Source organism: Opisthocomus hoazin, chromosome 7 (assembly GCF_030867145.1).
Source record: "Opisthocomus hoazin isolate bOpiHoa1 chromosome 7, bOpiHoa1.hap1, whole genome shotgun sequence".
Taxonomy (NCBI): domain Eukaryota; kingdom Metazoa; phylum Chordata; class Aves; order Opisthocomiformes; family Opisthocomidae; genus Opisthocomus; species Opisthocomus hoazin.
In genome coordinates, this window is record NC_134420.1 from 315,136 (window position 1) to 336,132 (window position 20,997).

At 46.8% G+C, this 20,997-nt stretch overlaps 1 protein-coding gene across 1 annotated transcript in view; it reads left to right on the plus strand.

Moving 5' to 3' along the window:
• Nucleotides 1–20,997, plus strand: part of IGHMBP2 (immunoglobulin mu DNA binding protein 2) — a 43,317-nt gene that overhangs the window by 1,881 nt on the left and 20,439 nt on the right. The window contains exons 3-8 of the mRNA XM_075426557.1: nt 2,060–2,252; nt 2,983–3,080; nt 10,333–10,496; nt 10,899–11,099; nt 15,203–15,350; nt 17,698–17,872. Coding sequence (XP_075282672.1) covers nt 2,060–2,252; nt 2,983–3,080; nt 10,333–10,496; nt 10,899–11,099; nt 15,203–15,350; nt 17,698–17,872 — 979 coding nt within the window. The remainder of the gene's footprint in view (nt 1–2,059; nt 2,253–2,982; nt 3,081–10,332; nt 10,497–10,898; nt 11,100–15,202; nt 15,351–17,697; nt 17,873–20,997) is intronic.

Here is a 20,997-nt window from a genome sequence, read left to right on the forward strand (position 1 = left end):
TGAATTTTCTTTTTCTTTCCCCAGTTGCCATATTTCTGCCCTTCCCTGTACTGTTATTTTTGGTGAGGAAGAGAAAGAAGTGAAATATGTACTGTTATTAGTTGACACACATGGATTTCTGTTGGAAATAAAGGTACCAGAGAAATACAGACTCACCAACGCATCAGCCAGTGCCCTTTTCACTTGTGTCTCGCCCTCTGCCATCACTTCCATGAAAACACAACCAGGAATGTCAGAGTTCAGCTCCTGCCTCTGTTGCTGGCACCTGAGGAAGGCGAGGATGCTGTCTGCCATGCTGTAACCAGCCATGCAGGCTTATCCCTCGGAAGAACTTGAGTCTGACGGTGAAGTAGCTCCAAGTGAGTCTGCAGGATGCCCTTGTCCTGGTTTCGGCTGGGATAGAGCTAATTTTCTTCCCAGTAGCTGCTGTGTTTTGGATTTTGTATGAGAATGATGTTGATAATACACTGATGGTTTCAGTTGTTGCTAAGAAATCAAGAACTATCTTTCAGTTTCCCATGCTCGGCTGCTGAGCAGGTGTGCAGGAGCTGGCAGGAAGCAGAGCCAGGCAGCCAACCCAAACTAGCCAACAGAAATATTCCATACCATGGACATCATGTTCAGTTTATAAATGGGTGTTGGCTGGGGGCAGGGGTCGATGAGTTCCCCGAGTTCTGCAGTCACTGCTCAGGGACCAGCTGCAAATCAGTTGTCAGGTGGTGAGGACAAAAACTTGTGTATTGCTTGGGTTTGCATATTCATTATATTATTATTATTCCTTCCTTCCTTGTCTTATAAAACTGTCTTTGTCTCAGCTCGCAAGTTTTACTTTCTGTCCTTTCTCCTCCCCACCCCGCTGAGAGGGTGGAGCAGTGAGCGAGCGGCTGTCTGGTCCTAGCTGCTGGGTTAAACCGTGACAGCCGTCTATTTTTTCCCTGCAGAGACCCCTCTTCTCTTTTCCTTAGGCAGTGAGGTTATAGCCTTGCGCTCTCCAAAATGGGTCCACAAGAGAGAAGATGGCTGCGCCAGATAATTTTCTGGCTTAGTTTAGTAACTTTTTTGGTTTAGTTTGCTAGGTCATTGAGCTTGCTAAGCAGGCGCATCACGGGGAACCAGACTGTTTCTGACCCTGGTCGCATGATGGTACAATTTCGAAGTGTGCCAAAGTTCAGTTTGTTGGTGCATTCTCCGTTACCCAGGCCTCCAAGCTGCTGACCTGTGAAATAAAATTGACTCATTGCGGATTGGAGTCTTAGCCTTGAGAGCATCTGCCAGTGCTCTTCAAAGAGAAATAACATTGCCATAGCAGTAAATTATTCCTGGGACACAAGCATTTTAACATAAGAGCTGATGGACCTTACAGAGGAAGGCTTCCCACAGCTTGTAAATCTGAAATTTAACCCTCAGTGAATATGAGCTCCAGCTAAATTACAAACTTAGTTAAACATCCTGCTCAAAATCTCAATTTCAGCATTACACTATGTAATTCGACTCCCTTTTGTCATCTCACAGGACCTGTGAAAAGCTGTAACGAATCCTTAAAAATCTCTGATCTTTCTTAGTTCCGCTGACTGGCATATAGCAGTCACCTGGGAGGCACATATAGTCATGCAGACGCCTTGGCTATCATTAAAAAATAAAATGGATGTAAAATGGTTTATCTGATTGTTCAGAGAAGTCAGGTTCTCCCAAGGTCTGTGTGAAAGTCAGTTGGCTTTCTGAGCAGCTCTGGCTATGCGGAGCACTACCGGTCTCCACCCCAAGACCTGTGGCGTGTGGAGGTCCAAAGGCAGCTGGTTAGTTGCTGTCCGGTGTCTTCTCACTGCTGATTGTCCTTGTTTTGCTCCCTCTTGCTATGTACTCTTGGTCAGCTGAAAGAAGGACACTTTCCGTTATGGGTTTGACACAAATTTTGACCTTGGCAGGAAACACGGTGCTAGAGCTGTAGGTGGTCCCACTGTCTGCATTGGACTGTGCTTGGTAGCCAGTCTCCCCAAAAGAGCTGCTCTTCATAATGCTTGCCCTGCTTCACACTCTCTCTTCAAACTTGTCTTTGCAGGGGACATTGTGGGCCTTTACGATTCAGCTGGCCAGGGTGATCCGCTCTCCACTGGTATTGTAACACGTGCCACCTCCAAAGCAGTGACCGTCGCCTTTGAGGAGTCTCGAGATGGCATGCTGAGCTTGGACCGAGAGAGCTCTTACCGCCTGCTGAAATTAGCCAATGATGTCACCTACAACAGGCTGAAAAAGTAAGGGCTGCGGGGCTGCAGTTCACCTACAGTCACTCTGCTCAGGAGTGCAAAAGCCAACTGAAAATTGCCAAGTTTATTCTGCAGAGGCTCTTCCAAGACAGGTCTCAGTTTACTTCACTAGGCTTGGTTTCTCTCCTTTCGTATCTTACTCCTACAGCAGCTCCATTTTGGGGCAGTACTCGCCTTTGTGATGTCCCTTTCTTTTTCTGCTAACTACTGAGGGAACCCACACTGAGATAACTCAATGGGATAAGTTATGCTACAGCGTCACAACAGCCTAAATTTATCTACCTGCTGGCTGGTATGGTCCTGCTCTTCCCAGTTCCTCTTCCAGTCCTCATCCCACACTCAGCTACATATTTTAGTCCCATGTTGTATCACCTCTGGCACTCACTGGATTCTGTGTAAAGCCTTTTCTGTCCTGGCAGGAGAAGTGAGTAGCTCTTTGCTGAATTAGTGTGCTGAAAAGGCTCAGTACAGGGTCTGACTGTATCAAACTGGAGCCATAGAAGAAGGTGGAAGTCTGACCAGCGTAAGGGATGTGTGTGCGTGAGGGCTGGGGGATGCAGCAATTAAATAGAATTAGTCTGTTGTGGAGTAGCATTTTTCAGCTTTGAAAGAGTTGAATCTGTCCCCACAGTCTTCTGTCACCGAGCCCTAAGGTGTGCAGGGATCTCTGAAGGAGTTCGTGCTGTGCATGTAACCTGGCTATTTTCTCCTTTGACAGAGCTTTAAATGCACTAAAGCAGCATCGTGGTGGTCCAGCCTCTGTTCTGATCGACGTTCTCTTCTTTTCTTCTGATCCGAGCGCATTCAGTGAAACCAGTAAGGATGCTTCAATTATAACATTTTATACCAGACTGATGGCAGGTGCCGGATTGCTCTTTCTAGAGAAATTTTCTGCACCCTTAGGGTCAGAGCCCCTGGACCTTCACAGCCAAACACATGCAGAGACTGCCACTGGTTTTGGTCTGTCTTGGTATGTGAAGCTGAGACTTGCGCAGGTAGGGAGCTCTTTTGGATGGACTGGTGAGAGCAGTGATGTTGCTGCTCTCGTGCTGGTTTTAAGCATAGATATTAAAAGTTACTGTGGCGAAAGGGGGCAGGGGGAAGTCTCCACTCTCTAGAGCAATCAGTGAAGCCTGAAGTTCCCTATGCACACGGTAAGGGCTCTGTGCTCTGTCCCTGCCCAGTTAGGAGGATGCTTACCTCTTCAAATGAGGCAAAGAGCCAGAGCCCTAAGTGATGACGGTGCTGGCATTGCTCCTCTTCCAGTCCTCCAAGTGCTGTCTCTGGGGCTGACCAGCTGAGAAAGGTGCTTGTGGGCTCTTCATTCAAGACCCATTCCTTGAAATTGCCCATGGGAACACAGATGACTCTGATCTTTGTGAAATTTTTATCCACGCCAAACATGCAGCTTGCTTTGCTCCAGGAAAGACCCGAGTATTGAATGCGACTAGTAAGTGGTGTTGCAACTGGCAGCATTGAACACTTCCTTTTCTTACTGGTTTATGGGTCACTGAACATACTTAGCTTGTGTAAAGACCCTTGTCATTGCTGGAAGAGGGACTATTCAGCTAGCTAATGCTCACTTTTCTCACAGTGTACCAAGTAAAGCTGAGTTCTGGCATAAACCAGGCAGGATTTGTTTGCCCACCTTTGTGAGTCTGAAATTGAATTCAGTCTGAGGCATTTCTTATTTGCTTCCTGACCCAATCCCATCCATAAGCTTCAAAGATCAGAAACTGCCAGCGCTGCTTCTATATTGAAAATCCAATAACTCTGCCTTCATGGGAATTAAGTGGCTGTGAAGCTGCTGCAGTTTGAAGCAGCATGGGAACACTTGTATTTTTATCTTTACAGCCTTCTGATTGTCTTCAGTCAAGTTGCAGATGTGCAGGCTGCTTTGGTTTCATCAAATACTTAAAACCTCGCAACTTTGTTTTACCAACAGCTGTCAAAAAAAATTGCATACAAGTAGAATCTCCTTTTACTTAGATCTTTTTTGCTGTGAGTCTTTGGAAAAATGAAAGATGAAATTACACAGCTTACCCTTTCAGAGAAACCATGGGGAAGCCAAAGCCTCTGATCAGCAAAACATCTGAGTGCTTGGCAACTGCTAATGAATATAATCCCTTGAGAGAAGGGAAATATCATCCTGGCTGCAAAAGTCAGGGCATGGAGGCAGAGGGTGGATGAAGCTGCCTAGCGGGATGGGGCTGGCAGTCTCTAAGCTGTGTGGGGAGCTCCGGTCTCTCCTCTCACCACTCAGCAGACTGCCATGGGTGGCACCATCCATCCCTGCCCGGGTCCTTGCTGGCCAGGGTTCTGCTCGGTTTCCTGCCCACCACAGTTCCTTGCGCCCTGTGCTTGCTGTTGCAGGTTTTCTCTTACTTTGATGGCTGCCTTTGGTTGTTCACAGTGGTTTGTCTCCTTGACATACACACTCACATTCCCCTGCAGTATACCCTCAGGCTAGGCTTCTGATATGATATACCCAGGTCAAAGAATTACCATTGGTATCATATGTCTGTAGTTCTAAGCACACAGCTTAGTCCGAGTCAAACCTCTTAGCCTTTTGGCTACCTAGGGACCTTGGTGTACTCAGGTTTTTAATATTAGATAAAAGAATTAAGTTTTAATGAACTAACTTATCAGCTTCAGCTCTGCTTTTTCCCTTGTGGTAGCAGAACTGCCTCTCTAATGAAGAAAAATTCCTTTTCACCACATTGCTCAGATGTGCCAAACTAAGCACAGAGATGAATTTTACATCTCCCCAGCACTGGGAAAACTGATTGATAGAAACATTCAGCCACATTAGACAGAGGAGATGCAATATGAGAAGGCGGCATATCACCTGAGAACAGCAAAATGCTCTGGCAAGGTGGAAAGGCCTTCCATTTACCTTCTCACTTTATAGCTCCTTTCTCCCCAACCAGAAAGATGTTATACTAGCCAGGAATTAAATAGTAATGACTAACTTTAAATGGGTCCTGCAATGTGCCTTGAGCTGCCAGCCTCCACTGAGTTGAAGGGGAGGGCACTCAGCAGCTGGCTGGATAAATCCTGTCTCTTATGCTTATCTGATGGCACATGCAGTTCCCCGGGTGTCCTCTACACCATAGGGCACAGGGATGTGTCCCTGCCAACAGTATAGGAACTCACAGATGGGTGGACTGTCTGCAAAAGGCAGCAATTGTTTCCCAGGTGCATGCTCTGACACAGAAGGCTAGAAAAACCTCATAGCGTGTCAGGCTGCTTCTCCTCCATGGCACACTACCTCCTTTCATGACCGAGCATCTTTTAGCCTGATTTCTTAGGGAGATGCTTCCCTGTATCTGTCTCATCCCATCCATTATCTGATTTCAAACAAGCCCGCTGGGAGTCTCAGAGTTCTGTGCATCACAAAACTGGCGGTCTAGACACACATCTATATGAACGCCGTTCCAGGACACAGCATGAGCACCACTTCAATCAGAAGCCCAGGCGTAGGCGTGAGGCCATATAAACACCTGCCTGGAGAAAAAGCTAGCACTGACACTTGTGCAGGAAAAGAGGAAGGCCCAGAGTAGATAAGATCCATACCTAGAGGGGGAGCATTAGTCACTGTCTTCTGTACAAACGGTGGGGAAGAACCAAATAACAAGATCAAGAAGTAGAATGGCCAGTGGAAGTCATAAGCACCCAGCTTTATGCCTGGATGTTCAAGGGTGTTCTTCCAAGGGCAAAATGGGCTCCAGCAAGTGATACGTGCAGCAGCAGAATCCCAAATCTAATTTTTTAAGTGAGGAGGGAAAAATTAGAAGCCTCATTTTTCAAGCATGGGAGTCTCAGGGCTTTTAGGTGGGATCTGATACCCCTGTGCGTTTTCATAAAGCATGGAGGGACTTGATATCAAATCAGTTAGAAACTGATCAGCAGGTTCAAGTGTTACAGGTGTGTGAACTGAAAGGGCAACGGATAGACAGCAAGTCTTTGCGAGCTTCATGTCCTGAAGAAAGCAGGTTGTAGGCACCTAGGCTGCAGCACGCAACGTGGAAACACAGAACACTCACCAGTACCGCTGAAAGGTGCGCGATGCGGTTGTTCTTCCCAGCAGCAAAGCTAGTGGAGTCTCAATGCCATCCTCTGCTCTGCTGGTGCTTTCTGCTGGTGGCCGTTTCCCAACATGGAGCCTTGTAGCCTGGAGGGAAAAGTGAAAAGCAGCTTTTTTTTTTATTTTCCAAAAGGTTGGCTGTGCAGGGTCTTTTTAGGGCATACCTGAACAGAGTTACATTAGTGTTGTGGCCTGTCTGGTAAAGAGCTTTTAGTTGCTTTTATTTTGCTGTGCTACACTGTGATCTTCTCGTCACAGCATCGCAGCCGCTTGGGTTATCTTGGGAGAGCAGGCTGCCAAATGCTGTGCCTGGAGGTTCTATATTAAAGCCTGTGCCATCCCAGGAGGGTGCCTAAATCCAGCCGCCAACCGATTAGGTTGACAAGGAGTCTGATAAAGCCAATAGAAACATGGTTTTGAAGTAGTTAGCAGCTGCTGGCATCTGACCAGCGCATGGTATTGGCTTGCTAAAAAAACCGATCAATATGCACAGAAGGGTAATAATGAGAAAAGCAGTTAGTGCCCTTTCACCCAGCTCCTGAGAACTGGCAGAGTTGCTGCTGCTATTTCAGCTGAAATGCTACTGGAGATCATGAAAATGTCAGGGCGCTCTCACAAGCCCACCCCCCTTGCGTAGCCAGAAGGACTGTATTCACTGGAGTCATGCACTGAATCTGCGCTTTTCGTCTTTCCTCCTGAGCTGCTGGGATTGTGCATAGGTTCATGTGTTACCTATAGCACTGCACATCAAAGCCCAGGTTCTTTTAAAACACTTAAAAATGCGGCTCAGTAAATATCCTTAGCATAACACAAAAACACTAGACAGGCTGTGGGAAGTGAGCTATGGAGTAGTCGAAAGAAGCATATGAAGGTATGACCAGTGGGTAGATGGGATCTGCAGCTAAGATTGAGACTGGTTTCCACTGCAAAGCACTTCCACCCCTTACCTTGCTGCCTCCAGAAAGGTACTGACTGGGACAATAAGCTTTCTAGAAGGCAAACTCTGAACTGCGCTCTTGTCAGACTCTGGGAAGCCAAATCCAGAAGCCCATCCATAAGAGATGCTCTGTTTGGCGCTCTTCCACTTTAACCTGCACTCATGGCCCAGAAGCATTTAGGTCTTTCACACCAGAACTCTCCAACAAGAATTCCTTCCCTGCTCACAGCTGCTGTCTCGCAGCATACATGCAGGGACCCCTGTACCCATAGGTTGTGGTGGATGTATAGAGAGGCTTTGCTTGCCAGCAGAGGCCAGCATTGCTCTGCTTGCTGGAATGGACGCCTTCCCTTTTCTTTCAGAAATAAGGTTATGTCTTATTGTAGGCATAACCCTGTGCAGATCACTGGTAGCTACCAGCTCTCTTCTGTAGTCCCAGTCTAGAAAGAGCAAGGGGGTGTTCATCTCTGTGCCCAGACACTGGCTGGCTCACGTAGTCACAGAGTGCAAAAGGCATGGCTTGTGTCTAATTATGCCTATTGCTGTAAAATAAACATTTGAAAAGAGAAAGAAGGAAGAAAAAAAAGCAGGCGTTTCCCCAGTAAGAGCTGGCCCAGCAGGCAGAGCACTGGGGAAGCACCAGGGATTTCTAGCAAAACTTTCTTGGCTTCTTGGCACAAGTCCACCGCATGTGACAAGTCACTTGCGAAGACCTTAAACGCTCCTCGTCGCTCTGCCATGTGATACTTCTTGTCATCGCAGAGACCATGAAAAGTCCCTTGAGATCTATGGGGAAAACTAAGCAGTCCAGACAACTCAGGTGCCAAATACTTCATAGGGAGAGCAAGGAAAGTTCCTTCTTCCAGGCTTAATCACCCACCTGGATTTTTTCCAGCAGTGTTGGCTGCAGTTCAGTTGTACTGTAGAGGAGCTGGTCATGGGGTCCGGTTTGCTCTTCGTGCCTGTACACACTGATGATGAGGAATATACTTTGGAAGGTACCTTGAGAAGTGAGAGGCCTCCAGCTCTAGTGAACTCGAGCTCTTTCTCCCAGGAGGGACTGTTCCCATCTGTGTTGGGTGCAAATACCCGTTTCCTGGACTTGAATATCACCCTCCAACTCATTTCACCTAAATTGCTGGTACTGTGCAGAAAAGCATCCCGGTTCCTGGAAGTCTTGTTGGAGGACCAACCTTAATGGCCAAGGAGATTTTTTTTTTTCAGTGGTATAATCCTAAATCAATTTGCACATCAGGGGCTGAATTACCTGACCACCAGCGAGACCTGTCCCTGCCAGGGTGCAGATCTATTTCCATCGTCTCCATGGTCTGTGTCGGGGGCCAAGATGAACAGCCTTGGGCAGAGCAGGAGGCAGTAATGCAGAATTGACACCATAGGGCTAGAGCTGGGTTCACGGGTGTCTTCTGGAAGCATCTGTGCAAATTCTGAACTGACTGCTTGTGAAGAGCTCTTGGGCCAGCCCTGCTGGAGTGGATAAACTGCATTTCTTCAGGTGAGCCTATTTAGAGCCCAGCTGGTGGATAGAGGAGAATTTAGAGGAGCCACAGCATCCCTTAAAAGGCTCTGCCCTCTGTGCCCAGCCCAGAAAAGAGGCACATTTGCCAGCCTGCCCACACAGCAACTTTTGGCAGTGTGCGATTAAAAGGGAAGAGGGTGTGCATGTGTGTGAAGAAGCCTGTTTCTGATCTCATTCCTTGAGCAAGGAAATATCAATGACTCCTACGTCCCAGCTGTTCCTCATTGTGGGAAACGCCTTTCAGTTTTTAAGTTATTCTTTCTTTTTCCCCAGCCCATGGGATCCTTCCTAGTCTCCTCTTAGTGATTAGCTCACTAACTCAGAAATTATACATAAAGCAAGAGGTAGGTTAATAGGAAAAAGTACTATCAGTCATGTTTCTCACCAAGCTTCTTTTCAACAAATGTTATTTGTTTAACCCAGACACCTCATTTGGTTGTGCTGCTCCAGAAGTCAGTGCCAGAGGTTACGTGGGAGTTGCACACAAGTTAACCTGCCTAAAACTAGAGAAACTTTCATGCTTTTAATCAAGCCCTTAATGCAGAGATAGCGATAAAACATATGATGCCCAGCAGGGAATGATGCCCAGAGATTTGTCTTATATAAGCTTTCGTGGGAACATTATTTTCGGTAAACCTCAGTGTAATGAGTCATCATCTCTGCTGTAATTAACTTCCATAATGAACAAGGAGATTAGCAACAGGATTACGGGGGTTGAGAATAAATATGGGTTTAAATTAGATAACTCTGGGAGGTAAAAAGCAGCTTATCAGAATTTGGTCTTCTGTAGTGAAACCAATTCTTTTGTAATACAATTTGCATATTTGTTTCCCTTTTTTCCTTTCTGATCATTAAAGCTCAAACTAATTTTAGTATTTGTATTGCCAGTTTGTATCTTTTTCCTGCCTTCCATTTCAGTTGTTGCTGAACAATGCAGGACTGCTCTTTTCTGCTCACAGATGCTGTAGTTTTTTCTGCTACTTTCTCACTAGTGCTGTGTTGGGTTTAACTGGAATGGGAGCAATTTGTATGCAAGATCAACTAGTTCCTCCCCTCTTTTTATTGAAGGTTTACTAAGTAGGCAGGCTCACCTTTAAAATAAACCCAGAGCAGCCTGCACACCCAGTAGATCCTACATGTTTGATGTTATAGCAAGTAAATGCCTCTCTAAATGCTGAAAAGTGTCCGTACCGACTATCCGTGTTCACAGCTGAATGTTTGCTCCTTCTGAAATACAGCAAGGTAGGAGAGAGAAGGGGGAAGACACGGGTGCAGGATGGGTAGCCTATTCATTCCAAAAGCATAACAAGCCTTGCTTTTACCAGTCTGGATGGTTTTAGCCACCTGTGTGGTACACAGTGTGCTTTCCTCCGCAAGAGGGCTATTCTCATTATCGAATTGATTTGGGCCAGCTACTGAGAGCTTCTTATTTGTATTCATGGATTTGTGCTTCTTGGCAAGCACCCAAGTTAGGACTGAGGTCCAATTGACTCTCCTGTCTCCCCAGAGCCTCTGAAGCTTTACAATGGCTCACTGGATGCATCGCAGAGGGAGGCTGTTTCCTTCTCACTGGCACAGAGGGAGCTTGCCATCGTCCATGGACCACCTGGCACAGGGAAGACCACCACACTAGTAGAGATCATACTGCAAGCTGTACAGCAAGGCCTGAAAGTGAGTACCAGTGGCAGGACTGCAGGGACAGCGATCACCTTGGTTTATTTTGCAAACCCATTGGGCTTCATGGCAGCTGGAGCAGATCCAGCAACAGCTGTGCTGCACTGCAGGGTCTAGCTTGGCTTGCAAGGACCAGGGAGCTTCCCCTGTCAGCTGAAATTAGGTGCAAATACAGGCTTCAAAGCTCAGGTTTGCTATTTATTGAAGACTGCACTAGTGCTTCAAAGCAAGGTGAGAATTGCCTTTGGTGTCTGGAGTCTGTGGAGATGGCAGTAGTTTATTCCCTGTAGACATGTGTTTGTCTCCCTCTCTCTGCTGAGAGTCTTCCTGCTTGGCCACTATTGCTCCAGCATTTTACTGTCCTTGTCATTAACAAGCACTTGGTTTCTGCCCTTGCAGGTCCTGTGTTGTGCCCCTTCCAATGTCGCTGTGGATAATCTGGTGGAAAGGCTGGCTGGCTACAAAGCCCGCATCCTGCGGCTTGGGCACCCTGCTCGCCTGCTGGAGCCCATCCAGCAGCATTCCTTGGATGCAGTCTTGGCCCGTGGTGACAATGCCCAGATAGTGGCGGATATCAGGAAGGACATCGACCAGGCCTTTGTACGTGTCCCTGCAACATGCCCCATGTGGGTCACACCTGAATGCCAGCTCTCTAGATTAGCAGTACCTGATCTGCCAGCCAGGCAGGCTGCTTTGTCTCTAGACCTAAGGAACAACTCTGCCACTTCTTGGATGTTCTTAAAGACAATCATTACAGCCAGGTGCTCCGGGTTGCCCCAGACATCAGTGGCTAGAGGCAAATCATGTGAGCCACAGGCAGTATGCAGCCAGCCTGCACCCTGATACTTGTGGGTTCAGGGCACCATGAGCCCACAGTGATGCTCCCAGACTGGATCTTACTCTGTACAGGCAGGGGTAAAATATTGGTGGGCATGAGCCTCTCTTTGTGGTCAGTCAGCAGTAGAAAGGTCACTTCAGAGGAAAGGAAAGAAAAAAATAGCATAGTGGAGGGACTAACAGCGACAGCTGGAGATGTGCATCGCCTGGAATAATCCCTTTTACTCTAATTGGGAGGCATTTAACCTGGCCTTGGAGGAAAGGAACTGCAGTGCAAGCCTGGCAGTTTAGAAAACAGGGAAGGCTTCCACCCTGAAAAGGTACATGACAGAGAGCCTCTCTACCAGGGGCTGCCTGAGCCACCTCAGTTGCCTGCCACCAGTGGTCATCTTCAGCTGCTGCTGCAGGAGCTGAGGGCAGAACTCCTCCTAACTGAATTCCTCATTGAAGTGGCAAAATCAGTCATTACTGCTGCATGGGGAGATGCTGCAGTGCCATGTTCTCCAGATTGTGTCTGGCATTGTTCATACAGTCCTCTTCACCAGAGAGCGAGAGAAACATTCACATCATTAATTCACTTCCTAATGAGATGTCTGGCTGTCCTGACACTCCCTCCCACTCTCAGCCACCTCAAGTAGAAAACAGGGTACGCTATAAAAATGCATCCTTAATTTCTTCTTTCACAACCTAATTTTCCTAAACTTAATTTACAAAGTATCTCTTTTACTTGAGATAGTAGGTTTTAATACTAATTAGATTTCCCCCCCTCCCCCTTCTGGTGGCAGCATTATCCAGAAGCCATTTTGCAGATGTATCTACCTCAAAAGAGATCCTGTCTTGATCAGGGATGCAGGAGGGCATCTTCATACCCCTGCACATAATTTGCATCATAGTTGCCCAAGTATATTGTCCTGCCTTCCAATAAGGCACTGCACATTTACTTTTTCAAATGATGCAGACCAAACACGGCTTTCAGCTCCACCAACATTCATCTGCAGCCACCATCACAGCAGCACCTTCAGTTTTCCCAAATGTGGTTATGCATCATGCCATGTTTCTGTTGCGGAGTGGTTAGGGAAGTCACATGACAAACAAGTTGTTCTTGCGCATAATGTAAAGGAAAGAGAGAGCACCCGAGAGCTGGGTGAAGTTGTACTTGTGGCCAAGAGGCAAGTTCACAAAGGATGTACTTATCTCTTGGGATGGAGACCTGGTTGTAGTCACAGCTCTACGCCAAGTCTTTTTCACTTCTTAATTTATTTTGCATCTTTCTCTCTAGGAATTAATTTTCCCTTTCCTCTTACTAGGAGGCACTTTGAAAGGTGGGAGAAGGTTTTTTCCACTGCTGATTTTCCATAGTAGAAGGGAAATTAGGGAGAAGATGGAGCCTTCAGCCCTAAGGTCTCCATCTGCTTCCTCCCTAGAGGAATGAGTACATGGTGCTGGGGTATAGGGATTGGCCACCAAGGCTTGTTCTGCCCCAAAATACCCAAAAAGCCCCCCAAAGCTAACACACTGCTGCAATTCAGCTTGCACAGCAATGCTTTGAGCTGCCCATGATCGGACCTTTTGACTCCATAGCATCTCTTTTTCTCTCTGGGCTGCAGAGAGCTCACCTCCAAGGTACTGGCCCATCTTGTGCTCATCCTACCTCCATTTCTCCCCTGCAACACACTCTACTTGCCCCTGTAATAATTTCTTCTTTTGTCACTCCACATTTTGACTCTTCCCACTCCATTCCTTCATCACTACCCCAATCACAGGAGAAGCAGTAATATAAACAAAACCGTCTGCACATTTTTTACCCCTTTGCATCTCCTTCCCTCACCCATTCAGGCTTCCCAGGACACCAGCTTCTACAAGGGCACAGTCCCACAGTACCTGAGCGAGAAGGCAGCACGGGTCCAGCAATGCCAAGCAGGCTCAGCTGGCAGCCCAGGTCACCAGACAGCTCCAGAGCAATGAGGCAGTCAACCCAGAAAGGAAGCCAGACCCAGGACACAAACCCTATAGTTCAGGCAGGGGCCAAGGTCTGGCCTTAAATGCAGCTCCCAGGCCAATGAGTGTGTGGGTGGGGGCCCAAACGAGGCAGATCAGGACAATTAGAACCTGCTGGCACCCACCGAGCCCTAACGCGGACTGAGTGGGGTTCAGACTCATAGCGTGCCAAGCAACATCCTTGGGGCTGACTGATGGGGTTCTGTTACCTCTGGACTGGGCTCCCTGCTCCCTCAGCTGCTTTCAGAGCTGAGAGTCAGTCGGATGTTTGGATCTTAATGTCACCAGCCAACACCAGAGAACAGCTGCTGTTGTTAATTTGCTAACTAGATCTTTTTTGCAGAACAGACATTAAACCTGGCCCTACTGGCACCATCGGTTTTGCTCTCTAATCTTCCGTTGTTTCTAGCAGAGAGGAAGTCGATGCTAATCTGCTTTGTCTCCAGCTCAGTGAATATCAGGCCTGGTGCCCACCCTGTCCTGTTAAATCAAGCTGAGGAAAAGATGCCTGTGTGATCATGTTATCTGTGTATCTGTCTGTGATCCCTCCCCTAAACCTTCTGAGTCTATCAGCCAATTTTGGCTACATTTGACAGACATGTAGCGCTCTCTCACAGGTATTAAATAGCTACAAGTTTAACCAGAACAGGTGGATGAGTAGGGAAGTGAGACATCCGAATGTCTTTCCTAGGAGAAAGGCTGCAATATGAGCTGAACCATGTTAGACACTAGAGAATCCATCGATACAGAGGATGATTATATATCAGGTCTTACTGGTCTGGCTGCTTATAAAAGCTTCTGTCTGCAGCTTTTACACCTTTCTCAAGTCATCAGCCTTACCTCCAAGGAAATGATCCAAACGTCCATCTAAGAGTGTGGGTAGCTTTCTCAAGGTTACTTGCAGTGAATGGTAGCTTGGCCGTTGTCTTTTAGCTGCTGGTCTGTAGCCGAGGAAGCGCTAGCAACCAGTGGTGATGATTTGATGTGTTAGATTATTTCATAGGCATTGCTAAAAAAAGCCATGAGCCTGTCTAGATATCGCTCTGAATCATTCACAGCAGCTCAGAGATGCTTTTTTAAAAATGCCAAGCTGCTGCTTTGGCTGGACACAGTGCAGTCAACCTCGGGACCCCTCCTACTTCAAGGTCACTTCAAGGCAGAGGGTCCCTGCTTCCCCTGAGCAACGGAGCAGAATGAGATAGAAGTCCTGGTTCCTCACCCAGAAAAGGCACAAGACCCTTCTTCCCATTAAGCCTTATCACCACTGTACATTACTCCCTGCTTTGTACACAGGTGCTTCGACCGGTGCATAGACTGGGCTGTCGGATTGACTGAAGTGTCTGGCCTTCTCCCCGCTGATCTCTGGGGCATTGGGAAAGTACAGGGCAGAGCAGGAAGGGCTGAACACAGGATTTGAGGACAGGGAGTTACTCTTCAACACTGTATGCTCACAATTCAAGACTATCAAAATGTGTAGCCAGAGGAGTTTAAGCATGGACTGACTAGGTCTGAGAAATTGCTCTCTGGACCCTGAGTGATGGAGTTACTCTTGATGCTCCGGGATGGTCTGATGAGCAGCAATATTCTCATGTGGCTGCTTTCTGCTCAGAGGCTGGGGTTATATTGATATAGTTCATCTTTTGCAGACATACTCTTTATGCTTCAAGCAACACTGCTTATGAAAGGGGCTTTCTGGCAGGGAGAGGGAAGAGAAACCAAGGTTTCATGGGGCTGATTATGATGAGCCAATGGATCATAGTGGACATGAAGAAGCCATGCTGTATCCGGGTTCTTTGGTTATCTGAGAAGCTAAACATATCGCTAGGGCTAGAAACAGTTTGCTCTATCTTGATTTTTCTATGTTATAGGCAAAAACCAGAAAGGCTCAAGACAAGGGAGAGCGGAGCCATTTTCTCAGTGAGATTAAGGCGCTGAGAAAGGAGCTGAAGGAACGAGAAGAAACTGCCATGGCTGCAGCCATTACCCATGCCAGTGTTGTCCTTGCTACAAATACAGGTGTGAGATCCTCTTTTTCTTTACCGTATTTTACCTCCCTTGCCAGGACTCACGTAAACCACGTGCCCTGCAATGTGTCATCCTGCCAGGATAGGAGGGAGACTTAGTCTTCCTGCTCCAAGCTCCTGGGAGTTCAGTCAAATTTGCTGCAAGCTCTCACACTCCTCCACAGTGGGATTCTCCCTGTTCGCACTCTGGCACGTGATGTTGTTTAGCAAAGAATATGGGTCTAGAAGGGCCTTTGGTGTGAGCCAACGTGGCCCATCTTTGTTGGTTCTGAGTAGGAGCTGAGCTTTCAGTGAGTAAACAAGTGCTATTGGAGGTGTGCAATCTGCTTACTGATTTTAGAAGTCATGTGGAATTGCGTTCCTGCTTGGATCATTTCCGTGACTGATCGAGTACTGCATGTTTCCATAGCCTGGGCTCAGTCTCTGTGTGTTTGATTGGTTCTGTAAGTCACCCAGGTGGTGTACACGATGTGGGATTTAGGGAGCACTTCCAGATACTCGTCAGGCAGCATACGTAGGCACGTCTGCATCTACAAGTAGGAAAGTAACACCCTGGCGATCAAAGGGGAGCATAAGTGCTTAAAGTTTAACACGTGCTACAGTACTTTTCTGGATCAGATGTGTAGTACTCCAGGGCCCACTTATAATCTTCAGATTTGGTTGCTCAGGGATTATTTGCTGAAGGGAAACATCAGTAGTTTTAGGTCATAAAAAAAGAACCTCATGGGGCATTCACAAGTTACTATTGTGAAGGTTAAAGGACAGATAAATCCTTCCAGTGCATTATTTGCTCTCACTGCTCTCTCACATTTGCCTCTCACTTCTTGTAACTTTGCCTGAAAAAACAGGGGAAGGTGTCCTTTTTTTCAGTAAAACTGGTATTTTGTACTGACTGCTGTGTTCATCAGATGTGATTATCTCCTGGGTCTCTGGGGCTTGCTAGCTAGTGTGGAGGTCGGTGCAATTCTGCTTCAGAGAAAGGTGATGGACAGACAAGGGCTTTGGATTTTGTGTTTTCCTCAGTTGAGCAATCTTGGTATTTGTCTGAAACCATGGAGTTTGATGGGAATTATTATTTATGCAAGCCAAACAGCTCTGTTGCTAGGTTCAGCAGACAGAGAATTTAGTCATGGCAACGCACAGGGACACCAGTGACCTTTAGTGAAAGGGAGTTCGATAAACTCAAGTCGAGCTGCGAGGCTCTGAGGGAAGAAAACCATCTGCACAGCTGCATGCAACATTTGTACAGTCTTTTTTAGATAGAACCTTTCTGCTTACTTCTTTTCCTTCCACCTTCAGCATGGCAAAATTGTGAAAGTCAAGTTCAAACTATATGCCCCTTGTTACCAGAGTTGATCCATATAGGGTGGAAAAAATTTTTTTAAGGAAATCGTGGTCTCTCCATTGACAAATAGTAACATCTGAACTGATGCAGAGCTGTAGAGGCAGCAGGATTTATAGTGGCAAAGCAAAATCACCCCTAATCAGAGCTGCATTCAGAGCTACATTGCAATAGCACAGGAGCTCTTGAAAAAACATTTCTGTGAACGGCGTGAGTAAAAATCTCCTTGTCTAGCATGCTGGCTTCTTAATCCTCCACTCCTTTTGCATCCCTTGTGAATTACAGCAATATTTTTCATGCCTCCGAAATTCACAGTTCTGATCGATGCGTGGATTAATACTGGTTCATGTCTGGATTATAGCAGGACATGTGTAAGGGTATTTGACATTACAATTGGACATCTGATATAAAAAATAGCCCTTGTGGTGGCTGTCTGATTAGTCTCCTGTGCTTTCCCTTCTCCTCCTGCCATGAGGAAGGACAGAGTAGCACAGCCGCGGTCAGCAGAACAGAGGAGGCAGGGTCTCAACTGATCTGTCCCTCCTGGGCTGTCCCTTGGTGTGTCAGGCGAGGCAAGTCTCAAGTCTGCCATCCTTTCAGTTTTGGTTGGTGACAAGTTTTGTTTGCATTTGAGGGCAGAAGGAAAGTGGGTGTTCATTAGTGCTTCTGCTCTGCTCCTGCTCCGGGTGAAGTATTCGAGCATATTGTTCTGTTTGTCATCTGGGTTTCACTGTTGGTTTCAAAGATACTTGGAAGCTTCTGGGCCCAGATGCCAGGGGAAAAAAGGACAAACAGAAATTGGCAAAAACAATTCTGACATAAATGTATGAATATATACGTATTTGGCATGGACTACAGAGCTGAATTTCTAAATCTCTGCAAAGAACATTACCTGCCTTCCTCAATCACAGTTAAATTGTGTGTGGTTTGTTTTAAAAACAGGTCGCTTGCTCTTCTGTGCTTCCCTGCTAAGCTGTGCACTTTCTGCTTTAATTAGGGGCTTCCTCTGATGGCCCACTGAAGCTGCTTCCTGAAAATCACTTTGATCTCGTGGTGATAGATGAGTGTGCTCAGGCCCTGGAAGCCAGCTGCTGGATACCTCTGCTGAAGGCTCCAAAGTGCATCTTGGCGGGTGATCACAAACAGCTTCCCCCCACCATCATCTCTCACAAGTAAGGAACGGTTCGTGGTCCCGGGTCCTCCTGTTATTTACGCAGCCAAATGCTTCTGAATGCCTCAAGTGTCAAGACATTTCGTTAATGTGGGTTATTTATTGGTATCCCCCATGAGCTGGGTGTGGTCACACTGCCAGAATTACATCAGACCTGTTTTACTGATAGCCACTGCTTAAAGTTTAATGCAGCTTCATCTGAGCAGGCATTCTTATTGCACGAGGACATGACGGTTGTTTTACGTGCTGCTGACCAAGCCACATAATAGCAAAATATGTGTAGTCAGCAAGGCACTGGAGAGTGGCCTTTTGTGCTGATGAGTGCCTGCTGGGCAGCTGCTCCAGGCCTTGCAAGGGTTTTGAGTTTGCAGACAGGGAGAGCAGTCTGAGCCTATATCCCCGCTCTGGAGCTGCCGGGAATTCTCAAAGGTGTGAGGCTGCTGTCCATGTGGGAGGAGAAATGTGCCCTGCAAGAATCCGCGCACTGGATTGAGTTTTGTAGGAACAACCTTAGGTGGGTTGCCTTGGTAGAGCTGCTAAAGCAAACCTCAGAAACAGATGGCAATTCTGTACCAGATCCTGGCCATTCGCGTGGGAATACTGTCTCATACAGTGACAGGGAGCTGTCTGCCTTTGAAGCACTGCTGTGCTCAGTTTGCAGAGGTCCGTCAAGCTGTGCCAGGGACACAAATCCAGCGGCTAGAGTCCCAGACTTCTTCAAGGTTGCCTTTTGCCCTTGTCCCACATTTACTGAGGAGTTGTGTGCCCACAATGGAGAGGATCCTCTGCAGAAAAAGCAGGGCAGAAAGGGAGGGTGAGTGCAGTGAGGCAGGAAGAACGGGCAGAAACTCATGCCGAACCATGTTTCGGGGAGATCTGTCACACTGGGAATGTCAGAGGTGGGTCTACAGCATCATGGAAACAGCTCTGCTCAAAAAGCCTTTGTAATGACATGGGGACCTTCCCACTCTGCCACGGCCTCTGCGTGAGGGGCAGGTGCTGCTGAGATAAGCAGCAGGTAAATGGCATGAAATCAGAGGGTGCTGTCCTGGCTGGTACTGCTGTGGGATTGAAGGTTGCTTTCTGTGTGCTTCTCTGCATCCTTCCGTCGCTCACCTGAAACATGCCCCGGCTCCAAAGAATTCAGTACATCGAGCTTGTGGTGTTTGCTTCGGCTTTTCTCTTCAGTGAGAAGGAGTACCTATGCTATGCACTGCTGTTGGATTACTCAAAATTGTGTATATTTTGACAGAAGTTTTTCCTGAGAGACCTGTCATCTGTTGAGACATTTTTTCGATTTCGCTTACTTAGCAGCACTGTATTTGAATTCTTTGTTTTCTCTGTTACGTGAAGTAATTTTCAGAGTGGTTAGAAAAATTGTTCAAAAAACAGTTTAAAGCAGTCACATCAGCCATTCAAAGTAGTGAAATGGTAAGCAAACAGAAGGTGAACAAAACAGAGACACAAATTCTGGTTTCACTGACCAGTATTTGTATATAAACTTTAAAATGTTTGTTTTTAAGAAAGCTGATCTGTTTTTCTACATGAGGTTTCCTTCTGCCTGGCAAGAAGGGTGGCCTGGTTTACCTCCTCTTTGCTGACTGCAGGCTCTGTAGAGTGTATTCAGGCTCATACTCAGTTTAATCCAAGTCTTCTCTTCCCTTTATTAAATTCTGCTGCTGTGGTTCCACATTTATTTATTTAGCATATTAATGTGGGAGCTGGCCCACCGAGATGCTGTGTTATCACACAGCACAGTGATTATAAAACCTGACATTACCTACAACTTGCATATTAAGGACAGTTAGTTTGGGGAAAAGATCTGTGGCTAGTGTAAATTGCCTGTGCTTGGAGGGGGATACTCCAGATAGTACTGGGGAGCCTTCGGGTTGTTTAAGATATAAATGTGCACATGTTTATCTAGCTCTAGATCTGGAGTTACTGAACCGTCATTCCGCAGAGGCTGCTTTCATAAACTTTCTCTCCTGCTTCCAAAAAATAATGAGCAAGATACGTATCTATAATCTCACTTGAATTTTGACACAGGAAATGAAAAATCCAAGGGAGGCAGCGGCTCCCAGCAGGTGGCTAAGAGATGGAGCAAATAACGTTAAGGTGCTGCATCATCTTCTCAATTCACCATTATCAGATGCACAGATGCTTGTTTTTTGCAGATCTTGGCAGGTGATAAGCACGCTCCTCCACTGTCTGCTGGAGGTATCTAGCCTGCTGTAGAAAGCCTGTCCAGAACCTCCATGGCATGGTGTATATCATGCGAGATGGTCCCTGTTATGATCTGAATAAACAGAGTGAAGCGGGAAGAAGGCTTATTCTCCCCATTTCATCCCACATCATACAGAAAACCTGTAATGGCTTCAAGGACTCAGCAAGATGTCTTGAACCCCAGCCCGACATTTGTCTGTGAGTCCATCTTTACTGTCTTTCCCCTCACTTCTAAAGGCTGGCATCTTGTTAAGCAAAATTATGCAAAACTGGGTATTTTCAAGCTTTGCCCATTGCTTAGGTGGCAGACTGTTGGAAGATGAAGAATGCAGGAAAACAAGTGGAAAATAAAGCTTTTTGAGCTGTTTATGGCTTTACCTTTCCTCTCAGTGGGAGCCCTTGGTAGCAGCGCCACAGGTAGTAATTGCAGATGGGTGCACTGGTGTGTAGAAACTGTACATACAGAAATTAGAGTGGGTGCTCCTCAGGCAGGCACTGATCTGGAGTCTTACCCTCTAGTCTTAGCCTCCATCTGGGAATAGCAAAATTTCCCTCTCCTCTTTCCAGATTAGCAGTGTGTCCCTCAACTCTGCTGGCTCTGTAGAGCAGGGGGCTGGCTCTTGGACAGACCATTTGAATCTGCAGGGGGTTCAAGTACCACAATGCAGAGTATTTGTCCTGTAGAATATACCTGGGATGGCATATGTTATCCTGGTAGAAAGTAAAACTGTGTGAAAGCTCTGTTGTTGTCTAATGAAACCCTCCAACCAGCTTGTGCTGGAGAAGATGTGCAGTGAGGTCCAGCTGGAGCAGCTGACAAGAGTGTGGCTCAGTAGCCTCCTAATTAAATGCAAAAGCTGGCAAGTTTTGATCAATTAGAACAACTTATTTTGAGAAATCCAA